At 38.2% G+C, this 21782-nt stretch overlaps 1 protein-coding gene across 1 annotated transcript in view; it reads left to right on the plus strand.

The window, feature by feature from the left end:
• LVRN (laeverin) overlaps positions 1–20781 on the plus strand; it is a gene marked incomplete at both ends in the record, with an annotated part of 37060 nt that extends 16279 nt beyond the window's left edge. Inside the window, 16 exons of the mRNA XM_080636774.1 lie at positions 1066–1220; positions 2537–2650; positions 3316–3459; positions 3782–3847; positions 3985–4050; positions 5119–5288; positions 6732–6808; positions 7836–7975; positions 9493–9548; positions 10823–10976; positions 11923–12017; positions 12968–13075; positions 17303–17473; positions 17803–17943; positions 19163–19238; positions 20635–20781. Of these exons, the coding sequence (XP_080492900.1) occupies positions 1066–1220; positions 2537–2650; positions 3316–3459; positions 3782–3847; positions 3985–4050; positions 5119–5288; positions 6732–6808; positions 7836–7975; positions 9493–9548; positions 10823–10976; positions 11923–12017; positions 12968–13075; positions 17303–17473; positions 17803–17943; positions 19163–19238; positions 20635–20781 (1880 nt within the window). The remainder of the gene's footprint in view (positions 1–1065; positions 1221–2536; positions 2651–3315; positions 3460–3781; positions 3848–3984; positions 4051–5118; positions 5289–6731; positions 6809–7835; positions 7976–9492; positions 9549–10822; positions 10977–11922; positions 12018–12967; positions 13076–17302; positions 17474–17802; positions 17944–19162; positions 19239–20634) is intronic.
• Positions 20782–21782: the final 1001 nt, after the last annotated feature.

Genomic DNA, 21782 nt, shown 5'->3' on the forward strand with positions numbered 1-21782 from the left:
CAAGGACGAAGCATTCACAAGTTCCCTGGGCAACCCATTCCAGTGCCTCACCACCCTCACAGTAAAGAACTTCCTCCTTATATCCAATCTAAACTTCCACTGTTTAAGTTTTAACCCGTTACCCCTTGTCCTGTCACTACAGTCCCTAACAAATAGTCCATCACCGGCATCCCTATAGCCCCCCTTCAGATACTGGAAGGCTGCCATGAGGTCTCCACGCAGCCTTCTCTTCTCCAGCCTGAACAGTCCCAACTTTCTCACCTTCTCTTCATACAGGAGGTGCTTCAGTCCCCTGATCATCCTCGTGGCCTCCTCTGGACTTGTTCCAACAGTTCCATGTCCTTTTTATGTTGAGGACACCAGAACTGCACACAATACTCCAAGTGAGGTCTCACGAGAGCAGAGTAGAGGGGCAGGATCACCTCCTTCGACCTGCTGGTCACGCTCCTCTTGATGCAGCCCAGGATACAGTTGGCTTTCTGGGCTGCGAGCGCACACTGAAGCCGGCTCATGTTCAGTTTCTCATCAAGCAACACCCCCAAGTCCTTCTCTGCAGGGCTGCTCTGAATCTCTTCTCCACCCAACCTGTAGCTGTGCCTGGGATTGCTCTGACCCAGGTGTAGGACCTTGCACTTGGCATGGTTAAACTTCATAAGGTTGGCATCAGCCCACCTCACAAGCGTGCCAAGGTCCCTCTGGATGGCATCCCTTCCCTCCAGCGTATCAACCGAACCACACAGCTTGGTGTCATTGGAAAACTTGCTGAGGGCGCACTCAATCCCACTGTCCATGTCACCGACAAAGATGTTGAACAAGACCGGTCCCAACACCGATCCCTGAGGGACACCACTCGTTACTGGTCTCCAGCTGGACATGGAGCCATTGACCACAACAAGAAGAAATTTCACAGACCATTTGCACAAGCGTTGCCATAATACCACAAAGAACCACTAAGACATGGTATTCTATAATTGCACGCTGGACCAGAGTGAGCATTAAAATCATGTGAGCATTTTACTTCTGAAAATTTTAAAGGTACATTTTTTTTTCTCTGAATCAATTTAGATCTGGTTGCACTGCCTGATTTTGGAGCAGGTGCTATGGAAAACTGGGGGCTAATGACTTTCCAAGAATCATCATTGATGTACCAACCAAGTGATAAATTCACAAGGAGAAAGGCAATGATTGCCATAATTGTGTCACATGAGCTAGGACACCAGGCACGTGGTAAAATATTCTGTACATTTATTTGCCTCTGATGTTGTTTCCTTCTGCTTGCTGATGCTGTGGTCACTGATTATTAGAAGAGAAATAGTGACTTGACAATAGGAGGTGTGAGCACTAGAGTACTGAGAGACTATTTGAATATATATTCTGCTGCTAAATCAATATTGAAAGCAGATTCTGTCGTATTACAGACTGCATACTGACTGTGCAGGACTCACTGATACCAAACTGTTAACAGACTACTTATTTTTTATCTTACACAGTACCCAAATGCCATTCTAGAAAATACTGTAGGGATGTAGGGGTGACGCAGTGCTCCCTAAATACAACGTATTTAGTTAGTACTTCAGTGGGAGAATTAATGTAGTTCATAAGTATTCTTTTGTAGTGGCAATGCATGCCTGAATTCAAAAGGTATTTGTTTTTCTGTAAGAAACACCCTGTGATATGATAGAAGAAAATTAACATTTTACACTGTACCTTCTTCCAGTTTTCATGGAGATTTTCCAAATTTTTCTTACTGGGTTTGGAATGATAATGCAATTTCACTTATTTATTGACTATGCTTAATTTACTGTTGTTTGCCAGAGCAACAACTGTTTGCATTTAGTCAACAAAGTTAGTGAAGGAGTTTAACTTCTCTAATGCACTTGTATGCCTTTTTGACAAGGTCTGTGACTTTTCAGTCCTTCAGATGAGCAAAGTGTTATTATTGCCAGCAAATGAAACAAATGTCAGAACTTAATTAAACACTATTTTAAAGCAAAGTTGTAGTTCAAGTTTTCAAGAATTAACAAATAAAATACACAAGCAATCAGATTTTTGTTACATATGAACTGCCAAATATGAGTACATAGCAGCTGTGGTGGAAGTTCTATTGCTTGCCAGGATAGGGATTTGCTGATTTTGGAAATCGCTGTTTCCCCAGTTACGTTTATCATTCCCTTGACAATTTTCTTTTGTTAAGATCATGGAAAAATGTTTTTATTATTGCTTGATAAAAGCCCTTAACCATAGCCTGATAATGATCTTTTAGATATTTACATTTTATTGGGACGTATTTAAAATTAAATAGAGTAAAAGAATGACATTGATACTCGTGGTATGAAATTAAAAAATAACAGCCTAGAACATCTGACTATTTCTAAGGTGCATCTTTTTCTACTCAATTTTCAATGTCTGAAGGAATATCCAACATTTTATTATACATTAAATAAAATTACTTCAGCATAGGTATGTGTGTTTAACCTGAAAAAATTAAAATAGCAGTCCAAAGAGATGTTGAGACATTTTTTTCTTTCTGCTTAAGTGGTTTGGAAATCTGGTTACAATGAACTGGTGGAATGATCTGTGGCTTAACGAGGGACTGGCATCTTACTTTGAGTACCTGGGAGCTGTCTTTGTTGAACCCAAGCTTTCACTGGTAAGTACTAACACTTACTGAAGTAAAAAAAGTAGCAAAGTTCCAGCATGTACAAAGAAAAGGAAGGTGCAGGAAATGGGATTTAATTAAACAATGGTATTAGCAATTTAACTCCTCTGGGAAGGACCAGCGGGTCTCAATTGTTCCCTGGAGGGTCTCCATCTGCTGTGATCCCACTGAGCTCTTCTGCAGCTGGTACAGAGGCTGGCTAGACAGCTGTGATTCTGCAGTGACAAGGAACTGGAGTTTGGCCCTAGGTCTGTCGTGTAGCAAATCCAGCTTTCTCTCCTGGGTCCTGTAGCTGATGGTTTGCCCCCCTGCCTGTCCAAGCTCTTTTCCAAGCATCCAATACAGGTTTTCACTTTCCAGTATTTTTTCACTTAGTGCTTAGTATGGTTGATTTATTTTTAACCTGAGGATCACACCATAATTGTCTTTGTCAGGCTCAGTCTTCTCAGATGTAAAATCTTCCCTGATTACTAATGTTGTATGTGGATTGGGTATGCAGTCCCTTTTACTTCATGGGAAATTAAGGGAGGGGGGAAAAAGGATTGGTGCTTGTTTATTGATAATTACTTTTACTAGTGCTAATCGCATAATCTGTATTCTCTCCTGAGAATAAGTATTTTCTGTTCAGCTCACTTGGATTTGTCTTTTTCTTGCAGGATAAAATCTTCTATGATCATGTTGTACAACCTGTCCTAAGGGAAGACAATGAAAGAGGAGTTCGATCACTGTCAGAGACTGAAGAAAAGATCAAAGGATCATTTTCTTTAATATCTCTGTTTGACAGCATCACCTACAGCAAGGTTAAAAGATACAAAATTCTTCCCATTTCTTGTATATTCTAAACTAATGGTACAACGTAGGTTAGAGACGAACCTTTGAATTACAGTGCTTTTTGTAGGTTGCTTTGGCATTCAGAACTGTTTCTGCTTCACACGAAAATTTAATGGATGTTGCAGATGTGTTTGTCTGTGAAAGAAATGGTGAAAATATTTTTAACCTCCATGAAATATGAAGCTTAGGAGTAGCCTGAGTAATTTCTCTGGAATATACTTCGAAAAAATATTGCAATAATGGTCGCAACAATAACTCATGCTTTCTCGGATCTTTTTGTTTGTACTCCAGGGGGCTTCTATTACCTGGATGCTTTCTGGTTTTCTGACTGAGAAGTTGTTTATCAGAGCACTGACTGTAAGTTTAGAAAAGCTAATCTTTTCATCTTGATTTATAAGCCTGAAAAGTTACAACTGTACAAATACCTGTTTGTCTTGTTGATGTTTTTCATTGAACCCTCATGAATTCTGGTATTTCTGTTTGTTTCCGTACAGTCATATCTGAAAGAATTTTCTTTCTCGAATGCTAACCAAGATGATCTCTGGACCCACATACAGATGGTACTCATTTTTTCTCTAGTATTCTTGCTCTGCTATTTGGCAAAGTCCAAATTTAGGCCATATACTATTTGTAGAAGACTGCACTGGATTTTGGGTATCCCTAGTTCAGTCTGTTGCATAACATTTGCTTTGCTGTCTCTTTTGGCTAATGTCTTCAGAAGTGTTTATTTGGCTGCTTTACTGCACCTGAGACCAGTGGAGCTAAGTACAGGAGTAGAGAGATGAGATGGGAATTCAGGGCCAGGTGGAGTTTTGGGTTTCATGGCGATTGTGTAAGCCTGCATGAAATTGCATAGCCTATTCTTCTGGGGTCTAAGCTTTGCCAGATCAGAGTGTGTGATGCTCTGGGCTTGATGATTAAGATGCTGATAAGTCACAGATCCAGCAAAGTCTATACCCAGGGCAGCAGTTCAACATTTTCACCCTTTGCTGGTTTTGGCAGAAATCTGAACAGGAAAACAGGTGCAAAGAATAGGTTTATTTATTAAAATTCCAGTTTCCTGGTCCTCTAAAGAAGGCTTACATTGTGTTGCAGACTCATTCTCAGGTTAAGAACTAGAGTGCCGCAATTTCAGATATGCAAGGCTGTCACATCTTTTAAACTAACAGAGCCTGTACCAATTCACGCTAGCTGGGGCTACAGCTTAGTAGATTTTTCAATTTGCCTTTACTATTAATTTTGTTCATTAGGTAGTCACTTAAAAATTTCTGTTATGGCAGCTTTATTTGAATGAAATCAACAAATCAGATCTGCCATAGCCCAAGAGGTGTGTAAATATATTAACACTAAGAAGAGAAAGGTCAGCAGTCAGAATGCAGGTTAGCAATAAGAATGAGAAATATCAGCTCAGTATTTCATAATTTTAAAAAGGCTTACTCTGTTATAATGTCAATAATGTCATTTGGACTTTGTTACACTGGGGTTTTTTTACATGAACCAAAGGCCAGTAAACTGCTAAGCAGTTATATTTTCTCTAATATTTTAGAACAACTGCTAGAGTGTTGCTGAAGCAATATCAGTAACTATCTTTTTATTGTAACTGTTTATAATTCTTGTTTCTCTTGCAGGTCATAGATGCACAGAATGAAGTTCAATTGCCAGCATCTGTAAAACAAATAATGGATTCCTGGACATGCCAAAATGGGTTTCCAGTTTTAACATTAAATCTAACCACTGGCACAATCAGTCAGGAACAATTTCTTAATAAAAAGAATGAAAACAGTACTGATTCTTACAAGTATGTTTAGTTTGTGTTTTTATTGTATGTTTATACCCTATTTTTTGCAGGAAACTCTTCAGTTAGGATATTATGTTTTGACTATCATCTGATTTTTTGACTTTATGTGTTCTTCTTGTCACAAGCAACTAAGTAAAATCTGTTGGAGACTGGAGTAGTTCTGCAAGCCACTTGCTTTGCCAAAAGGTTGCTTTCCTCTGGAGTAGTGACATTTCCAGCCACATGATGGTTTTGTAAGGACAGGGCAGGAATAGGTTGCAGAGCCGGAGTTTTGCCTGGCGTTTTCTTCTTTCCTCCTCCCTCGGTTATGCAGACTAGGGACCTGGATGAACCATGCTGTAGCTTCTTTACAGCGCACATGTTCCCATTCTCTTCAGCTTGGCAAAGGTAAAGGGGTTTCATTTAAGCACTTTCTAGGAAACTGCCTGGTACCTGACACACAGCTCTAAGTTCCTGTCAGTGAGCGTTGCCTGGTCCATTTGAAAGCTGTGCTGTTTATTTAAATGTCTAAAAATGGTGATAGAAGGAGCTGCCCACTTTGGAAACTTATGGCTAAAGTCCGAACTTTCATGAGATTCAGCAGTTGTCATGAGCGTTGGGATGAATGGACAGGGCCCATAAGATGAGTTCTCACACAGGTAAAAAGTATAAAGGAGAACAAAACCCAGAGCAGCTTTCCCGTGGCTGCTATTGCTGGTCATAAAAACAGCCAGAAGAAATCTTAACAAGAACCATACAGTTTCCTTTGCTCCCAGGCTCCAGGATTTGGAGTCCATTCAGTGGTTTTGGTTAGCTCAAATAGGAATCTGAGGTTACAAATGTTAAATCCTTACTGAGTTAGCAAGAGACAATACCATGAATTGTATGAAGTGAATGTAAGAAAATCCAGGACATGCCCATGGCAAGGGGTTGGAACTAGATGATCTTTAAGGTCTCTTCCAACCCAAACCATTCTATGATTCTATGCTTGTATGATTTTATGTATTGCAGAATTTTTCAGGTCTTGAAGCTTTCCTCTGTTTTCACCAGGAGTTTTACATTTCCTCAGAAAGGAAATTACAGCTGTCAGAATTACAATTGTATTGCTGGCTGGGGGCTTTTTTCAGTGGACACCCTTCTGAAAAGGAGCTTTATATTCTCCAAAAATAGGATGAAGTGCTGTAGCTGAGGAGAATAAAATTATTGCCTGAAGAAGGAAAGCCAGATCACAGAGATACAGCAGTGTTCAAATACGGGCAGTATTCTAGATGCTTAAACTTTTTGGTGATCCTAAGTACTGATTCAGCGTATGTACCACCATCTGCTGAGGTTTTGTGTGTCAGAGGAAAGAAGTTAGATAGAGATTCTTGTAAGGAGGAGCTCATTTGCAATCTAGTTTAGCATAAGCTGAGAGTGGGGTATTTTTAAGCTTAAGAATTAATTATTTTATTTTTTTTATTTAAGTAACACATGGATTATTCCTATTTCTTGGATGAGAAATGGATCATCACAGCCCTTAATGTGGTTAGATAAAAGCAGCAGTAAGTAATGTATTTGTTCATGCATGCTAAAACCAAACTAATAAAAACACAGCTAACTCTTCTCTACACAGGATGCATTTGAATTGAATAAGGAGGTAAAACACATTTCACTTAATACAAGTTTAATAATTAACAAATTAATACACTTAATACATGAAAGCCATGTAGCAAACTTATCAGACACTATTCAGTCAAGGAATTTGCATTCATGTTTTTAGATTAAAAAAATAATTTTATTTTTGACTTTTTGATGAATAAATAAACCAAATGTTTATTTACAAACATGGAAATGTTAAGGGTAATTTTAAATTCAGTTACTATTTTGAGAACCCCTGTGAGTTCTCTTCTGGTTTAGAAGTGTTATGTTGTTATTAAGAGGTGTTCATCACAGTAATTTTGCAAAATGAAAATGAGGGATTTAATATAAAGTGTTAACTTGAATTTAGGAATAATTGCTGCAGTGGCATAACAATACATAAAGAGGAAACATCTCAAAAGTGATTTTGCATGTGTTTTGTTGCTGTAAATAGCTCTGCAGGAGCTAATGAATCATCCTTCTACACGTGTTAAACTCAAAGCTCCAAGCAGTGCCAAGTGTGTTCATTCGGTGCTGCACTGTACAGTGTTAAAAGCCTGTCCTGTTGGTTGAGGGCTCCTCAGGCAATGTCTTTATTTGTAGCTTCTGCCCATGTAATAGTGTTGGACCCTGTCCCTGAGACATCCATGCAGCAATAAGAGGCACATTAGAAGGATGGTTTTGATATGGTGGAACATATTTCACTCAGCCTCGGTAGTGGAGGAGCATAGTTTTGCTGTCTTAGCTGTATCTAAAAGTGCTCTTGATAATTAGCACAGCATTGAACCAATATGCTATTATAGAGGAAGTACTGCTAGTGCTATATTCTAGCTGGTTTTAAATGGTTAAGCTGCTATCTGTCAAGTGCCACTTTTCCATCTCATCTAACTTGTGGAGAGAATTTGGCAGTGCACAGAAAATAAAATGAAACACTTTAATGTCACTTTACAGAAGCGTTTCCTGAAATGCAAGTATCAGAATCAGAATATGACTGGGTCCTGCTGAATGTAAATTTAAATGGATACTACAGAGTAAACTATGATCAGTTAAACTTAAAAAGATTAGCACGCTTGCTTGAAAATGATCCAAAGGTAAGATCACATTTCTCTTCTCAGGCTTATAAACAGACTCTTTCCATGTATTTCTTCTTGCAGTTCTTACTAGTAATCACACTGATGAAAACCTGGAATAGTGAGAAACTTGTGTATCAAATAAGAATAAATGATCCACTGTTGCACCACTGAAGTCACTGGCAGCCTTTCATAGTGGGAGAGGAACAGGCCCAAGTAATTTCACATATGCATGAAAAATAACAACATGAGATGGCATTCTGTCTTCAAAGTTGTCTTAACAGCTAATGGTTCTTTCAGTATCTTAAATTTGGCTCAAGAGTTATTGGTATGCATGTGTGATTGAGCTTTATCTGCTGTTAGGTAACCATGGAGAAGGAAAGCTGCAAGAAAGCTTTTTATTTCCACATTTCCACAAATCACAGTATTTCTGCCAGTGTAATTTCAGGAAAAAAGTCACCTGACTTGGGTGGTTTTGGTTGTTTTTTGTGTTGATTTTTGTTTGGTTTTGTTGCTTTTGTTTGTGGGGTTGGTTGGTTTGTTTTGGGGTTTTTTTTAGATTTTTCTCAGAAGTCTTAATCAGTTCTACTTGTGCTCTTTCAGTCCTCTATGGACACTATAGAGACCTCTGACTTGCCACAGTTTGGGCTGAAGGTGAAAGCGGTACAGAACAGCCTATACCTGTGGCTGTATATGGGTTTGGATAGTTTTTAATGTTGCCTCACCCAGGAGTGAGCCAGAGGTTCCAGTAGTAATGTCAACTTCTTGGTTTTGTTAAGAACAGTGAGAAAGTTTAAGCTTTCAGCATCACAGTAATCAGTGCAGTCAGACAACTTCTCCAGAAGGTCGGGAAACAAGAGTGATAGGAACATGGAGTGTGGTTAAACCTTTTTATGGCACACTGATTTTCTTTCTACGAGGTTTTTTTCTTCCACAGCAAAGCTAAGGCAGTAGGAAATTAGGTGTGTGCTGACTTGGTTGGCACCAGTCAGTGGGAAGGTTCTCTCGAGCAGTGGTCAAGCTGTAGGGCATGGAAGCAGGGAGGAGATGAGGAGGGACCAGCAGTCCTAACAAGAGCACAAATTGTAGGCAAGGGTTTGCCCACAGCTCTGCCTCAGTCATTTAATGCATGATAGTGCCAGACACTTTGCTGTGGACTAAAACAGAGGATGCACTCTGAACTGAAGCATCAGAAGTTAAAAATGTATTAAAATGATAGAACTAGGATGTTTTTAGGAAATGTAGCATTTCCATATTTTAATTTTAATTTCAGCATGCAAGTAAGAGGAGTCTTGAAATTCCATGCTTAATGTACTGTACCTGTATATTTATATTATGTAGCTATATATTTACATATACAAACATCCCTGAAAGCACATATGTAATTTCAGCTTAAAGTGCAGGATCCATTTTATGACTTTTTGTAGAAGATTTTCCTTAGAAAAAGTGTCTTATCGTTCTAAAACATAGTAAAGCTTTTTTAAGCTCTTAGTGACATGTTTTAGATCTGTTAAAACCACCATAAATACTCTCTGCAGGCTATTCCTGCTGTCAGCAGGTTCCAGCTGATAGATGATGTTTTTGCATTGACACAGTAAGTATGTTTCGAGTATGTCATAGAAAATGATTAAACTACATGATTGCATTCAACATTGCTACTTCTGCTTTGTTCATTCCTGCCCATATGTGCCTCATAAGAACAACAGCTGTTTTGACAAAACACTGAGGGAGTTAAGTATTTAATCCATTCTTCTGTCAGTGCTGAGCGATTTCTTTCAAAATTTCTTCTAAGTTTTGTTCCAACTCGTAGAAAATATTTTAAGTAATGGCACTGCCATGAGTTTTTTAAGGACTAACCTATATTCGTTGTAACAGAAGAAAGATTCTGAATGAAATTCTGAATTTCCCATAATTTATTCTCAGCTATCTCAGCTATGATGTCCTCCATCACTGTTAATAACTCTTCAATTTCCCTGGCTGATGGATGACTCCATTGTTCATGTCATGGTGCTAGAGAGGTCAGCAGTACTGTAGGGAGCTGAAGAAGCAACGTATGTCTGTGCCTTAAACGTACCAGAGATCACAAAAGCATCAGACACCTGCAATGTGCGAGCTAAGGGAGGAGGTGGTCAAAGCATATTGCACCCCCTCAGAGCCTGTGGAGGTAGCCCTGGGAGGAGAAAGTAAAAATTCCCATTTCTTCTCTCACACAAATGCTCTTTCTCATAAAAGAGCTCAAAATTAGTATTTAATACGAAATATAACTGTAAAGTATAGAACTGTGCTTCTGTGTAAATACATTAGAAATGTTTCTGCCCTGGAGGAGAGGGCTTGAATTGGAATTTAATTGGGAAAAAAATAATTCTGTGCTTATTCCATACTGAGGCACAGAAATGCCATGCTGAAGTTGTTCATTCCACAAATAATGTGCATGTGAATGAAATGGATTGTTTTTTACAATAATTTATATTCTACAAAAGAACCTGTAATGAAAATACATTGTTTAAGCAGCAAAAATATAAACATATTAAAACTCATACCAGTGCTCTTTCACTTCATTTTGTTCTAGTGAGACTGATGTGTGCTGTAAATGTGCTTGTGCTGTAAATGCGCTTATGCTCTGTTCTGAAGGCACAAGCAGAATAGCTTGCATGCTGCCATGCTTACTGCCATGATTGTCCTATTACTTTGAGAGTGGCACTGTAATAAACGTGAGAGTTAGCTCTATTTTTCCAACATTTTTTCTAGGTCACTTTCCATGCAGTTTTCTGATGTTTTATTGTCAGTTTCATAAATAAACAGATATTCATGGTAGCTGATTAATGTGGTCAGATACACTCAAGTATGAGGTTTTTTATTTTCAAATAGGTTTGGATATATTCAGATTGAAACAGCATTTGAACTAACAAAGTACCTTGCCAGAGAAGATGAACTCTTCATATGGAATATGGTTTTGTTAAACCTAGTACCTGAGAATTTGGAAAGTACTCTGAAAAACTATGAAGTATATCCACTTTTAAAGGTATCAACTTTTTTGTTAGTTAGCAAAGATGCTAGACCTTTTAAATAAATTGCCTAAAATGAATGCTTTTTAAATTCTCAAGAAAATAATGATGACTGTGATGAGTGATAGTTCTTGTTGTTCCCTTTGCATGATTTGTCTTTTTTTTTTTCTTTTTTTAATAGAAGGAGGTACTTATTTGTATATATTAATGATAAAAATATCATTGAACTTCAAGCAATTTTTATTATAAAGCAGAGATATATAAAATTCCTTTTATTAACCTTGATCCTGGGTTTTTGAAAAACTGAGCATCTGGAAAATACAGGTATCAGTCAGTAATAAATAGTCAGTGGTAAGTAGCAGGAGTAACACTGTTATGTATAAAGGGCATATAGTATGTGTGTGCTGTGTGGTTTGTACTGCCTTCCAGCTGGTCTTCATAGAGAGAAAAAAGGGATTGGGTTTTGATACTAAATGAGAGGATTCTTTCACATATTTGAGCTACCTGAGATACTGTCTTTCTTATTTCCTTCACTTCTACTTGAAGATTTCACTTCTGTTTAAAGTACAACCCCACAGTAGTAGTTCTCTTAAATTCTAAAGTAAAAGTATGTTTTAAATATGTGAGAAGTATTTTCTATCGTATTTTCTAAAGTATTGACATGTTCTTTTTCTGTTGGTTTTTTGTTTGGGTTTTTTTTTTGCCTGAGAATGAACATTTGTTTTCTTTCATAACAAGTTTAAAGGTCCTAGTGATGTGAAATGGTAACTTCCCAGTTTGAATGGATGTGCAGGTGTATTGAATTTTAGACCCATTTTATATAGTTTATTTTAATGTGGTGGTTTGTTAAGAAATTAATAATAATAGTGGTAAATATTTAAGATAAATCTGAGAAAATAAGGAAAAATACAGTAAAATAAAAACTTGCATCTAAAGTAATTTTTCTTTCCCTTCTTTTAAAAGAAATACCTTTTAAAGAGAATGTTGCCAATATACCATTATTATGCAGGTTTTATTCGTGAAAATGTTGATGCTTTGGAAGATGACTATTTTGCTCAGTAAGTATTCTGCTTTTCTCAAAATTTTTTTCTGATGTGAATGGATCTGATACACTGTAGTTTGCCTCTAAATTTCAACACAGGATACAGGAAAAATGGTCAAATTGATTTGAATGTAACTGAATATTATTTTTATTGTCCTGAAGGAATGTGTTACTTATTATGGTCTATTTAGTGAGCATAAAAGATGATAGTTTAATGATCTAAGTGGTAGCTTTTGTTGATTAGAGAATAGGCTCAACAGGCTGCTGCTAGTTGGTGAAAACCTGACAGGAGTATACTTTAGATGTGATTTATGGATCAATCCCTAGAACTTTAATACGCTTCATTTTGCAAGGCCACTGCAGCCACAGTCTTGAATGTACGAGTGATTTGGGCTAGGTGCAATTAGGTTTTTAAAACTCCCAAGAGGGATATAAACCACAAAAAAAACCCCAAACCAAACCAAACCAAACAAAAAACCAACCAACCAACCAAAAAAAACCGAACAAGAAAAATTATAGTACATTCATAATCTCATTAATGTCCATGAATGTTGATGTTGCAACTACTATTATTGGTAGTTTATTTATTTATTTATGAATTCTTATTTTTCATTAAACCTCAACTGTTTCTAGTAGAGGTTCTTCTGGGTTAATGGCTGAAACCTCAACATGAGGAAGAACTTCTTTACACTGAGGGTGGCAGAGCACTGGAACAGGCTGCCCAGGGGGGTTGTGGAGTCTTCTTCTCTGGAGACATCCAAAACACACTTAAGACACATTCCTGTGTAACCTGCTGTAGGTGGCCCTGCTTGGCAGGAGGGTTAGACTAAATGATCTCCAAAGGTCCCTTCCAAACCTAATGACTGATTCTGTGATTCTGTGAATCTGTGCTGGTCAAGCACAGTTCAGGTACTCCAAATGTAGAATACGTATCTTTTATTCTTGATATTTTGGCTTCCCTTCAAGAGTGTATTTGGAAAAGCTTTTTGCAACAGCGTGCTGGCTGGGTCTCCAAGACTGTTTGAACCTGTCGTCTGAACTGTATGCTAAGTGGATGGACAACCCTGAGTACAAGTAAGAATGATGATGTGCTCTTAAGAGGTGTGCATGTGTAAGTGAGGTGGGAAGTTAAAGGGCTCTTACACAGGGGAAGCAGAAAGAGAAATGCTCCTGTACACTGCTATTCTTTCTTGAGAGAAGGACAGAATTTATGCCTAGCTGTGCCCCCCATCCTCTTCCCCAGATCCAAACTTTATGATGATTTTATAATTATTGCTTTTCATAGACTTTACAGGCTGGAGGATACAGCTTTTTTGCCATGAAGACCAAAATCTGTTTAGCCACATAACAGGTGATCAGATTATGTCCACTATCACATATTGTCCAGTCCCTTTGCTGCAGTACAGCCTTAGGTGTACGATATACCAACTCAGTTTCTAAGCTTCTTTTAGAAATACTGACTGAAATGATGTCTGTATGATACAGGCATCTACCCATGGTGAGCCCATCAAATTGCCTTGCATGTTTTGTGTTCTCGTAAAGAGGTGTTGGGAACAGCTGTCAGTTCTTATGCTGATACTGCAGCCTGGTGGTCAGGTTTCTGGTCTGTGAGGCTAGAGCCTGGGGTCTATCAGGAGCAGACTTTCTGTATGAGCGTTGCATTGTTAAAGAAAAATTATGATGTATTGAAATTCTTATTCTCTTTTCCTCCCCCTTTCTTTTGATGTTTTTCTATGCAATAGTCAAATTGTATTGGCACTGGTAAGTGAATATTCAGTTTATTATTACTTTTATTTGTTGTAATAAATATTTAGTTGTTACTTGTATATCTGTTGATATATGTAGTTGGCTAAGTAGAATGAACTTGTACATTTATGTTTGTGGTTTTTTAAATAGCTCCATAGTGATCATCCTCATAAAAAAACAAAGTTTACTTTGCAGTTAAGCTGAAAAGTTCAAATAGCCTAAAGACATGCTGTTATGTTCCAGAGAGAATACTCTTACTATCCAATACTAAAAGAAACCATGCTATCCTGAATTCTCAGGCTGTTCTCAAAACAGACACCGATCTTCCCCTATTAATAGTATTTGAAATGTTTTTTTCCTGGAGGAATACTACATACCTTATCTGAGTTGAAGAGCTGAAAAGTCTGTGAAATGTATCAGCTGAGCTGGTTTTAAATTACACAGAGAAGATTAATTTCACTGTCCTTCTGGCACTGAGATAAGTTCAAAGGGACTTTGCAGCCTCACACTTCACATAGCTGTAACTGTGGAAGAAAATGCAACTATGAATTTTATTAAGTGTAAAAAAAAGACCATGTTTTAAAGGAAGAAAACATAGGAGATAGGACACCTCTTATGTTTCAAATGACAGATCATAGTTCCTGGTCACTTAAAAGAGGATAGAAAAGTAATGGGGCACAGTAAACTTTATGAATAGATGCTCTTACAGTCTCCTTTCTGAGAGGAAAATTCGTAACAGCACGCTATAGCTGTTCCGCCACAGGTGGAACCCAGCAGGATTCTCATGTCTGTGGAAGGATATAATCACAGAATGGTTTGGCTTGGAAAGGACCTTAAGATCATCTTAAGGGGCAGGATCATCACCATGGGCAGGGACACCTCACACTAAACCCAAGGCTCTGTCCAGCCTGGCCTTGAACACTGCCAGGGATGGAGCATTTGCCACTTCTTTGGGCAACCCATTCCAGTGCCTCACCACCCTCACAGTGAAGAATTTTTTTATATTCAATCTAAACTTCCCCTGTTTAAGTTTTAACCTGTTACCTGTTGTGTTGTCACAACAGTCCCTGATGAATAGTCCATCCCCAGCATCCTTGTAGGCCCCCTTCAGATACTGGAAGGCTGCTATGAGGTCTCCAGGCAGCCTTCTCCAGCCTGAACAGTCCCAACTTTCTCACCCTCTCTTCATACAGGAGGTGCTCCAGCCCCTGATCATCCTCGTGACCCTCCTCTGGACTTGTTCCAACAATTCCATGTCCTAAACAATTCCATGTCGTTCTTATGTTGAGGACACTAGAACTGCAAACATACAATGCTTTTCCCTTTCAGATAAGGTGACCAACTTTCAGCTGAACATTTCCAAATAGTTCCTGGTAGAACTTAACTGGACTTGATACGGTGCATTTTTATCTGTTCCACAGAAATAACAAGCCAAGAGCCATGATTTCCAGCCAATTTTTCAGTTTTACTCTTTTTTGCTTATAGGAGTGAAGTGAAGCCAGCCAAATTAATGCATTCTCTGTGGTGGTGTTTCTGGCTTGTCTTCTTTTGAAAGAAGGAAATTGAGGGAGGGAGAATGTTGTTGTACATTTTAGTTATTTACTAAAGGTAACCACATGCTGCCATTGTCCTCAAAACTTAAGAAATCACCATGTCACTTCTGCATTAGATGTAGGAAAATGATGTAAAATAATCTACCTTTCTTCCCAGCATCTCTTTGTATCTTTCCCAAGATCCAGAAATAAGAGAATCCTGGCAAGCCAGGAATATCAAACCACACAACAACTCCCAGGAAAAATATCAAGATTAATAAGCCCCACCCCTCATCTAATATAACCTGAAGCTCCAAAGTCCCTCTGGTCCACAGTGGACTTCCTCTGGGAGCTATACAACATAAACCACCACATGTGTTACCAGCCAGTAGACCACTGTCCCATAGTAAGGTGCCCATACAGCCTGCCTTGAATGCTAAACATCAGATCTGCAGCCAAATGGTACAGAGAGCCTGTATGCTCTTCACCCACAAGAGCTTCACACTCAGCAACCAGTACTTTCATGAAATTCTTGGAACAGCTGCAGTAGCAAAATAAATAGCTGTATCTTAGCCGAAACAGCTTTACCCTGTATTACCCTACAGTGACCTCTTTCTACAGCATTACAAAGTGATTATTAAACAAATTACTAGACCTTTTACTCAAATGAGGTCTGTTGTAAAAGGATTTCTTATAGGACTATTCTTCACCTTGACATAATCTCTCAATATTGGTAATCATCGTTCTCGGTAACAAATGCCTTATGATCCAGCCCATATCCAGGTAAATGAATCCAAACTAATTTTTTCCAGTAAACATAAAAATTGCCCACATTTTCAGTTATTATGCCAGTGAAATTCTTCACCCACAAAAGGACAATCAAAATCCCTGCATTTTGCATTTTCAGTTCCTAACAAGTAATGTCTGCCATGCAAAACACCTGATTCTCTCTCTCCTTTCCAGCAGTTAAGTTTCCAGAGTTTATAACTTACATGTCTCTACCTTTGCTTTGAAGACTGCTGTCCTATAGACTTCTCTCTGAATAATATTTTTTCTCTTTCTGCTGGTATTATTCCCATTTTCTCTAGGATAGTCTACTGAAATTCAAAGGAATTTTTCTCAAATCACATTTACATTTGAATGTGCTGCTTCCAGTTTTGGGCCTAAAGAATAGCTTTTATGACCAGAAACTTATCTCTTTTTCCAAGTCTCTCTTCTGACCTAATGGAAGATAGTTTTTATACCTCTTACCTACAATCTTGGGCTTAAGTAATGCTAACTAGATTAACAGCATGCCATTGGGAAGTTAAATGTTTCATTTGTAGCAATGCAACTCATTCTCCTACAGAGAATCAGTCAAAAATGTCATTAATTTAAGCTGTTTTCAGACACCTGCACAGTAGAATACATTGCTATCACTGGAAAGCACTGACAATGTCTTAGTATCAGAGATACATCATTGCCACAAGAGAAATCTTCGTTCAAGCCTTTGCACATGGAGTATTATACTGATAATGTTCACATTTAGATTCTGTTATGAAAACGGGCATGTTGAGGACTCTCCCTTGGTGTGGGAGAAACAGGAGGCTGCCTGTTGCATGGAGAAATGTCCTTTATGTTTCTGTTCGTGCTGCACATTGCTCTTCCTTCTGGATGCACTCACTGGAGCAGCTTTGAAAAGGCTTGTCTGGGGTGATGCTGTGTGCAGCCATACACTCTAATGATGTGATTCATTGTCCTAGACTGTGATGTGAGTGGCATTGACACTGTACATACACAAACACAAAATAGCTTGGTCCAACTGTTCTAAAAACATTTTTGGTTTGCCTTTAAACTGCATGCTTTTAAAACATTTAAATAATTCATAAAGCAATCAAATTTCCTGGCTTTATTTAGATTGCTATTTTATATTTCCTTTCTTGTGCAACTTTAGGTGTAAATATTTTTTTTTCAGTTAATGGGTTAATTGTTGGTTTTGACTTTACAGCAATACAGTACCTCTTAATCATATTTTGCTTTGCAGAATTCCCTTTTTAATTAGAAGAACGGTCTGCTGCTATGGTGTTGCAGTGGGAAGTGATAAAGAATGGAATTTTGCATGGGAAATGTATAACCATACTGACTCCACAAAAGAAGATAAAGATATCCTGCTATCGGCCATGAGCTGTGCCAAAGAGTCGTGGTTACTTTACAGGTGACCTTGATCAAAGTATATCTTAGTGTATATAGAACACAGGGTTGTCTGGTGGAGGGGTTGTCTATCTGTAACACAGATAAGAAAAGAACATATATCCTGACAGACCCTAATTTTACTGATAAGAGTCAGTGGGTAAGAACAGGAGATTTCACTGATGTAAGGACAAAACCTAAGCTGAGTACACATTTCAGACTGACACCAACTTTGGTGTAACCTTCCACATCATGGTGTTTGTTGAAGCAGGAATTTTCCTGAACTGAGTATTTCCAGATCATCGCTGTTAAACAACAAGTGATAGGTACCATTATTACCTTCTTTTCTAACAGATACTTGCAGTATGGACTCAGTGATACACTATTTTCTGCCAATGACACTTCAGTCGTCATCTTATATGCAGTGACTAAGGATATTGGGCACCGTATAGCCTGGGAATTTGTTACAGAAAATTGGCCACTTTTATATGAAAGGTATGGTAAGCAACCAGCTCTGGGTTGACTTTACTTCTGTAGCTCTTTGGTTTCTTCCTGCATCTCTGTGTTTGAGCTGTAAAATCCAGGTGCAGATTTTCGTTCCAGAGATGGCTTTTTTGTATAGTTGATGCAATTCCTTAAGTATGCAGAGGAGGGTTTTCAGAGAATTCAACTCTGATAATGGCTTAATGTCAGAGAAGACACAATGCTTAAAAAACCAGCCTGTTTATGACTGTTTTAGTGCTTTTAAATGTTAAATTTCCTGGAAAATCTGACTTTAGAAATGGGTTTATCCACTAGGATTTCACAAGCATGTGTGTAAAATGCTGGAGTAAGATTGCAACCTCTTCTCCAAAGAAAGTATGGACAGATGGGGGTTGGAGCTTACAGGTTTGCAAGCACTACAAAGACCAACTGCAGTTAATATTCACTGACTTAAGTCCTAACCCATCTCCAGCCTCCCTGAACTAATGCAGGTATACTGCAGGTGAACCTGGGCTACTTGTCTCAAGCAAAGCAAGTATTTTCATATCTGTTCAAAGCCTCCCTCTGTCCTTGGCAACGGTGAAAAGCAGCTGGGCTCTGACAGTACATTCTTGCTGTCTTCAGTCGCAGAGGAGTCCATCAGCAGTTTTTAGTGGCAGTGTAACCAAGCATCTAGGGGCATTCAAATGTATATCTTTATTGTTAACACTAGAAAAGGCATGTTGTAGCATATTTGTGTCACACAAGTTTGTTCCCTTACACAGCTTTTCTGTGTTCTATACTGATGAGAAATTTGCTGGGAAACTGACCCATTATTTTCAAACCAAAAGAATAGTGTGGGTGTTAATTTATACCTTATCTTAAAGATACCCACAGAAATGCCAAGTTGTTAGAATCATACTGGTTAGCTTTTCTAGCTCAATTTGGCTGTATGGGCTCATAAAGACTATTGATTTTAAGCAAAGAATTCACTTCACTGAAGTAGGAATACCAGATCTTCCTGTGAAATAAAAATGAAGGGTAATTAGTGTGTTTCGCCCTGCTTTAATGTCTAAATTGAGTGTTAATTTCTTTAAAAGGGGAAAAAAGAGCACACAGTTGCAAACTTCAGCTTAGTTGATATTTCCAGCATGGTAAATAATAACTAAATAGTGAGAATATTTTCAAATGAGATAAAATTTGGTATGTTTGCTAACATGCTGTTTGAAGGACCTTCGTCTAAATGTTACAGGTACGGGAAGGAATTATTACATGATGTATTAAAAGTCATGGGAAGATTTGTCAATACAGATGTACAGATCCAAGAGGTAAATCAGAGGAGTTAGTTTTAACTTTACTGCTGATTTGTAAGTACAGCTTTTTAAATGTCTTGGTTTTTTTTAAGAAATAACAGAATATATTGTACAATGTTGCTGTGTTGAGACATTGAGAAAAATTATACTTCCTCATTTGAGAAATAAGCATGTGAACATGCACCCACAGCCCTGCAGTCTGTGTGTGCAGTTGCTTGGTAAGCATGGCGTGAAGGTCAGCTTTTGTAAAGTGATATTGTCCTGCTCTTTGTGGCTACAGTGTAAGAGGTTGCCTGCCTGTGTGCGCGACTAGTGGCCTACACATGTGACAGTTCTTTCCTTTTCACTGTGTGGCAGCCCAGATAAGCCCATGAACAGTATTTTCTAATTGGTTTGCCGTACATCTGGAAAAAGGGAATGGGCTTTGGGAAACCTGCTGATGAGTGGAAGTCTATGTGAGGTGGCTCTAGGCTGTCTTATTTTGTTCCCTGCAATAATCCACATTACTGCCTGTGACAAATCACCGTTCATCTCATACTCTTTTCTTGCTCTTTTGCCTTCACTCCAAGTCTTCTCAGATTTTTTCCCAAAATATTATTTTCTTTCCTCAACTCAACTTTTGTGCTGTCTGCATGTGATCCATGTTTCTGTGCCAGCCCCATACAGCTAGTATCTGTCATTGCAAAAAAAGTTTTGCTTTCCTTTTTTTGCTGTTGAGTGATGCGTGCATACAGCAAGTAACTGAGAAGGGATGCTAATGAGAACAATTCCTAGAGTTAGCTCCTAAATTCAAAGAAATAGCTCTTCAACATTCATGAACTGTAAGTTGGTTTTTTTTTTTCTTCTTTAGGGACAAGTTAACTCCCTGGGATGGCAAAAGCAATAGCGCAGTGCCAGCCTGTATATTAACCTTCAGATCTGGAACTGAGAACCAATAAATATTATCAAAAGATGTCTTATTTTCCTCTTTAAAATCTGCCTGTAGAGATCACCTTTGCCATGATCATGTACCAAAAGTCGGGCTGCTGGCATATCAGGTTGATGGTTATTGTGCTGACATCAATATAATTTCTCTTATTGTTCATTCCCACTCCCCCCCCATGTTTCTTTGCTATTCTTCAGGCCCCTTGTCGTCTGCTCATTAGACTGATAGGAAAGATTTCTTGTTCTGTGATTGTAGAACAGGCAGCACAAGAGGATTCTGTTACCCAACTAGTCCTAGACACTGTGCTGCCATCACTACTCGTTGAGTTGGCTGCATTTGAAAGGATTTGCAAATCAGTAAGCTCACCCCGTCCCCTGCTTAGTTTCTCCCTTTTCTGTGCACTTCTGTCTAACTCACCTGTCAGGTACACAGTTGCTTGCTGCATGTGAAGTTACAGGAACCAAACTCATGTGTTTATTTGTTCAGTTGCAGGTTTTTTATAATGCTACATTGGAAGAGGATGAGAGAGTGGCTACGACTCTACTACTGGAGCTCACGAAAACTGAAAATATGGAAAGGAGAAAACTACTAATCAAAGTTGCCAAGTGGTTACAGAAAAATCTGGATGATTGATGTGCAGAACAATTTCCAGTATATTTTACAGTGATTCACTAGAATTTGGGTATTCGTTTTAAAATGTAATTAAAGATAAAGCACATTTTTGTGAGTCCTGTGGTTTTCTTCCCAATTGGAAAGTAAGGCTAAAATAATTCACAAAGTAAATATTCAGCAAAATAAATGAGAGGTATATTTTCATATTGTGACTAAATTAATTTCCTACTGGATGAGTTGTTAGTAAGGATGTATTGCTAATAATAATCTAACGTACAGATTCAGTCCTAAATCCTTTGTCTTTTTCTGTATATCAAAATGAAAAGTCTGGTACAAATTTGTGGCAAAAACACACGAGGAAGCTGGAAAAGTTTTATATTCTGTTTTGCTTATGATTTGTACTGTGATCTTGGGCAAGTCATTTAATCTGTCTCTCTCCACTTCTGTGTTTGTAAATTGCTAAGAGAACAATAATTCAGAACAGTGCCATGAAACATAAGTTTGAGAATGGTTCCAGAGCTGTAGGAAGGAAAGGACTAAAGAAACCAAATTTTAATGGTAACAAATGAATGCTTTGTCCTTCAAACTGTATTTTTCCTTAGCACATCTGTACTTACTGTGTACATTTACAATGTATTGTTTACATTCACATTTGTGTTTGATTAGGAATGTGCTTTTGAAGAGATTCTCCCAGTTATCTCTGTTTAGCATGCTTCAACCTCCAGGACAGTGTTGGAGTGGGCTGAACTTTATTCTTTTTGGATGAAATTTATCTAAGAGATTACGAGCTCCTGGTGTGCAACTGACAGACACCACCATTTGATGGTCATTTTGTCTGTGGCACTAGAATGCAACTAGTCTAAACTAAGCCCTCTGAAACATCACGAAGTTCTTACTGCACTGAGCTGCTGTCTGATGTAGACACAGGGTTAATCATCTTGCTTACACAGCAGTTTGCAGATGACAGACAGAATTCAGTCTATCAGTATAAGCAAACCATTGAAGCTTGTGATTGAAGAAGT

This window comes from Psittacula echo (genome assembly GCF_963264785.1).
Source record: "Psittacula echo genome assembly, chromosome: Z".
Classification (NCBI taxonomy): domain Eukaryota; kingdom Metazoa; phylum Chordata; class Aves; order Psittaciformes; family Psittacidae; genus Psittacula; species Psittacula echo.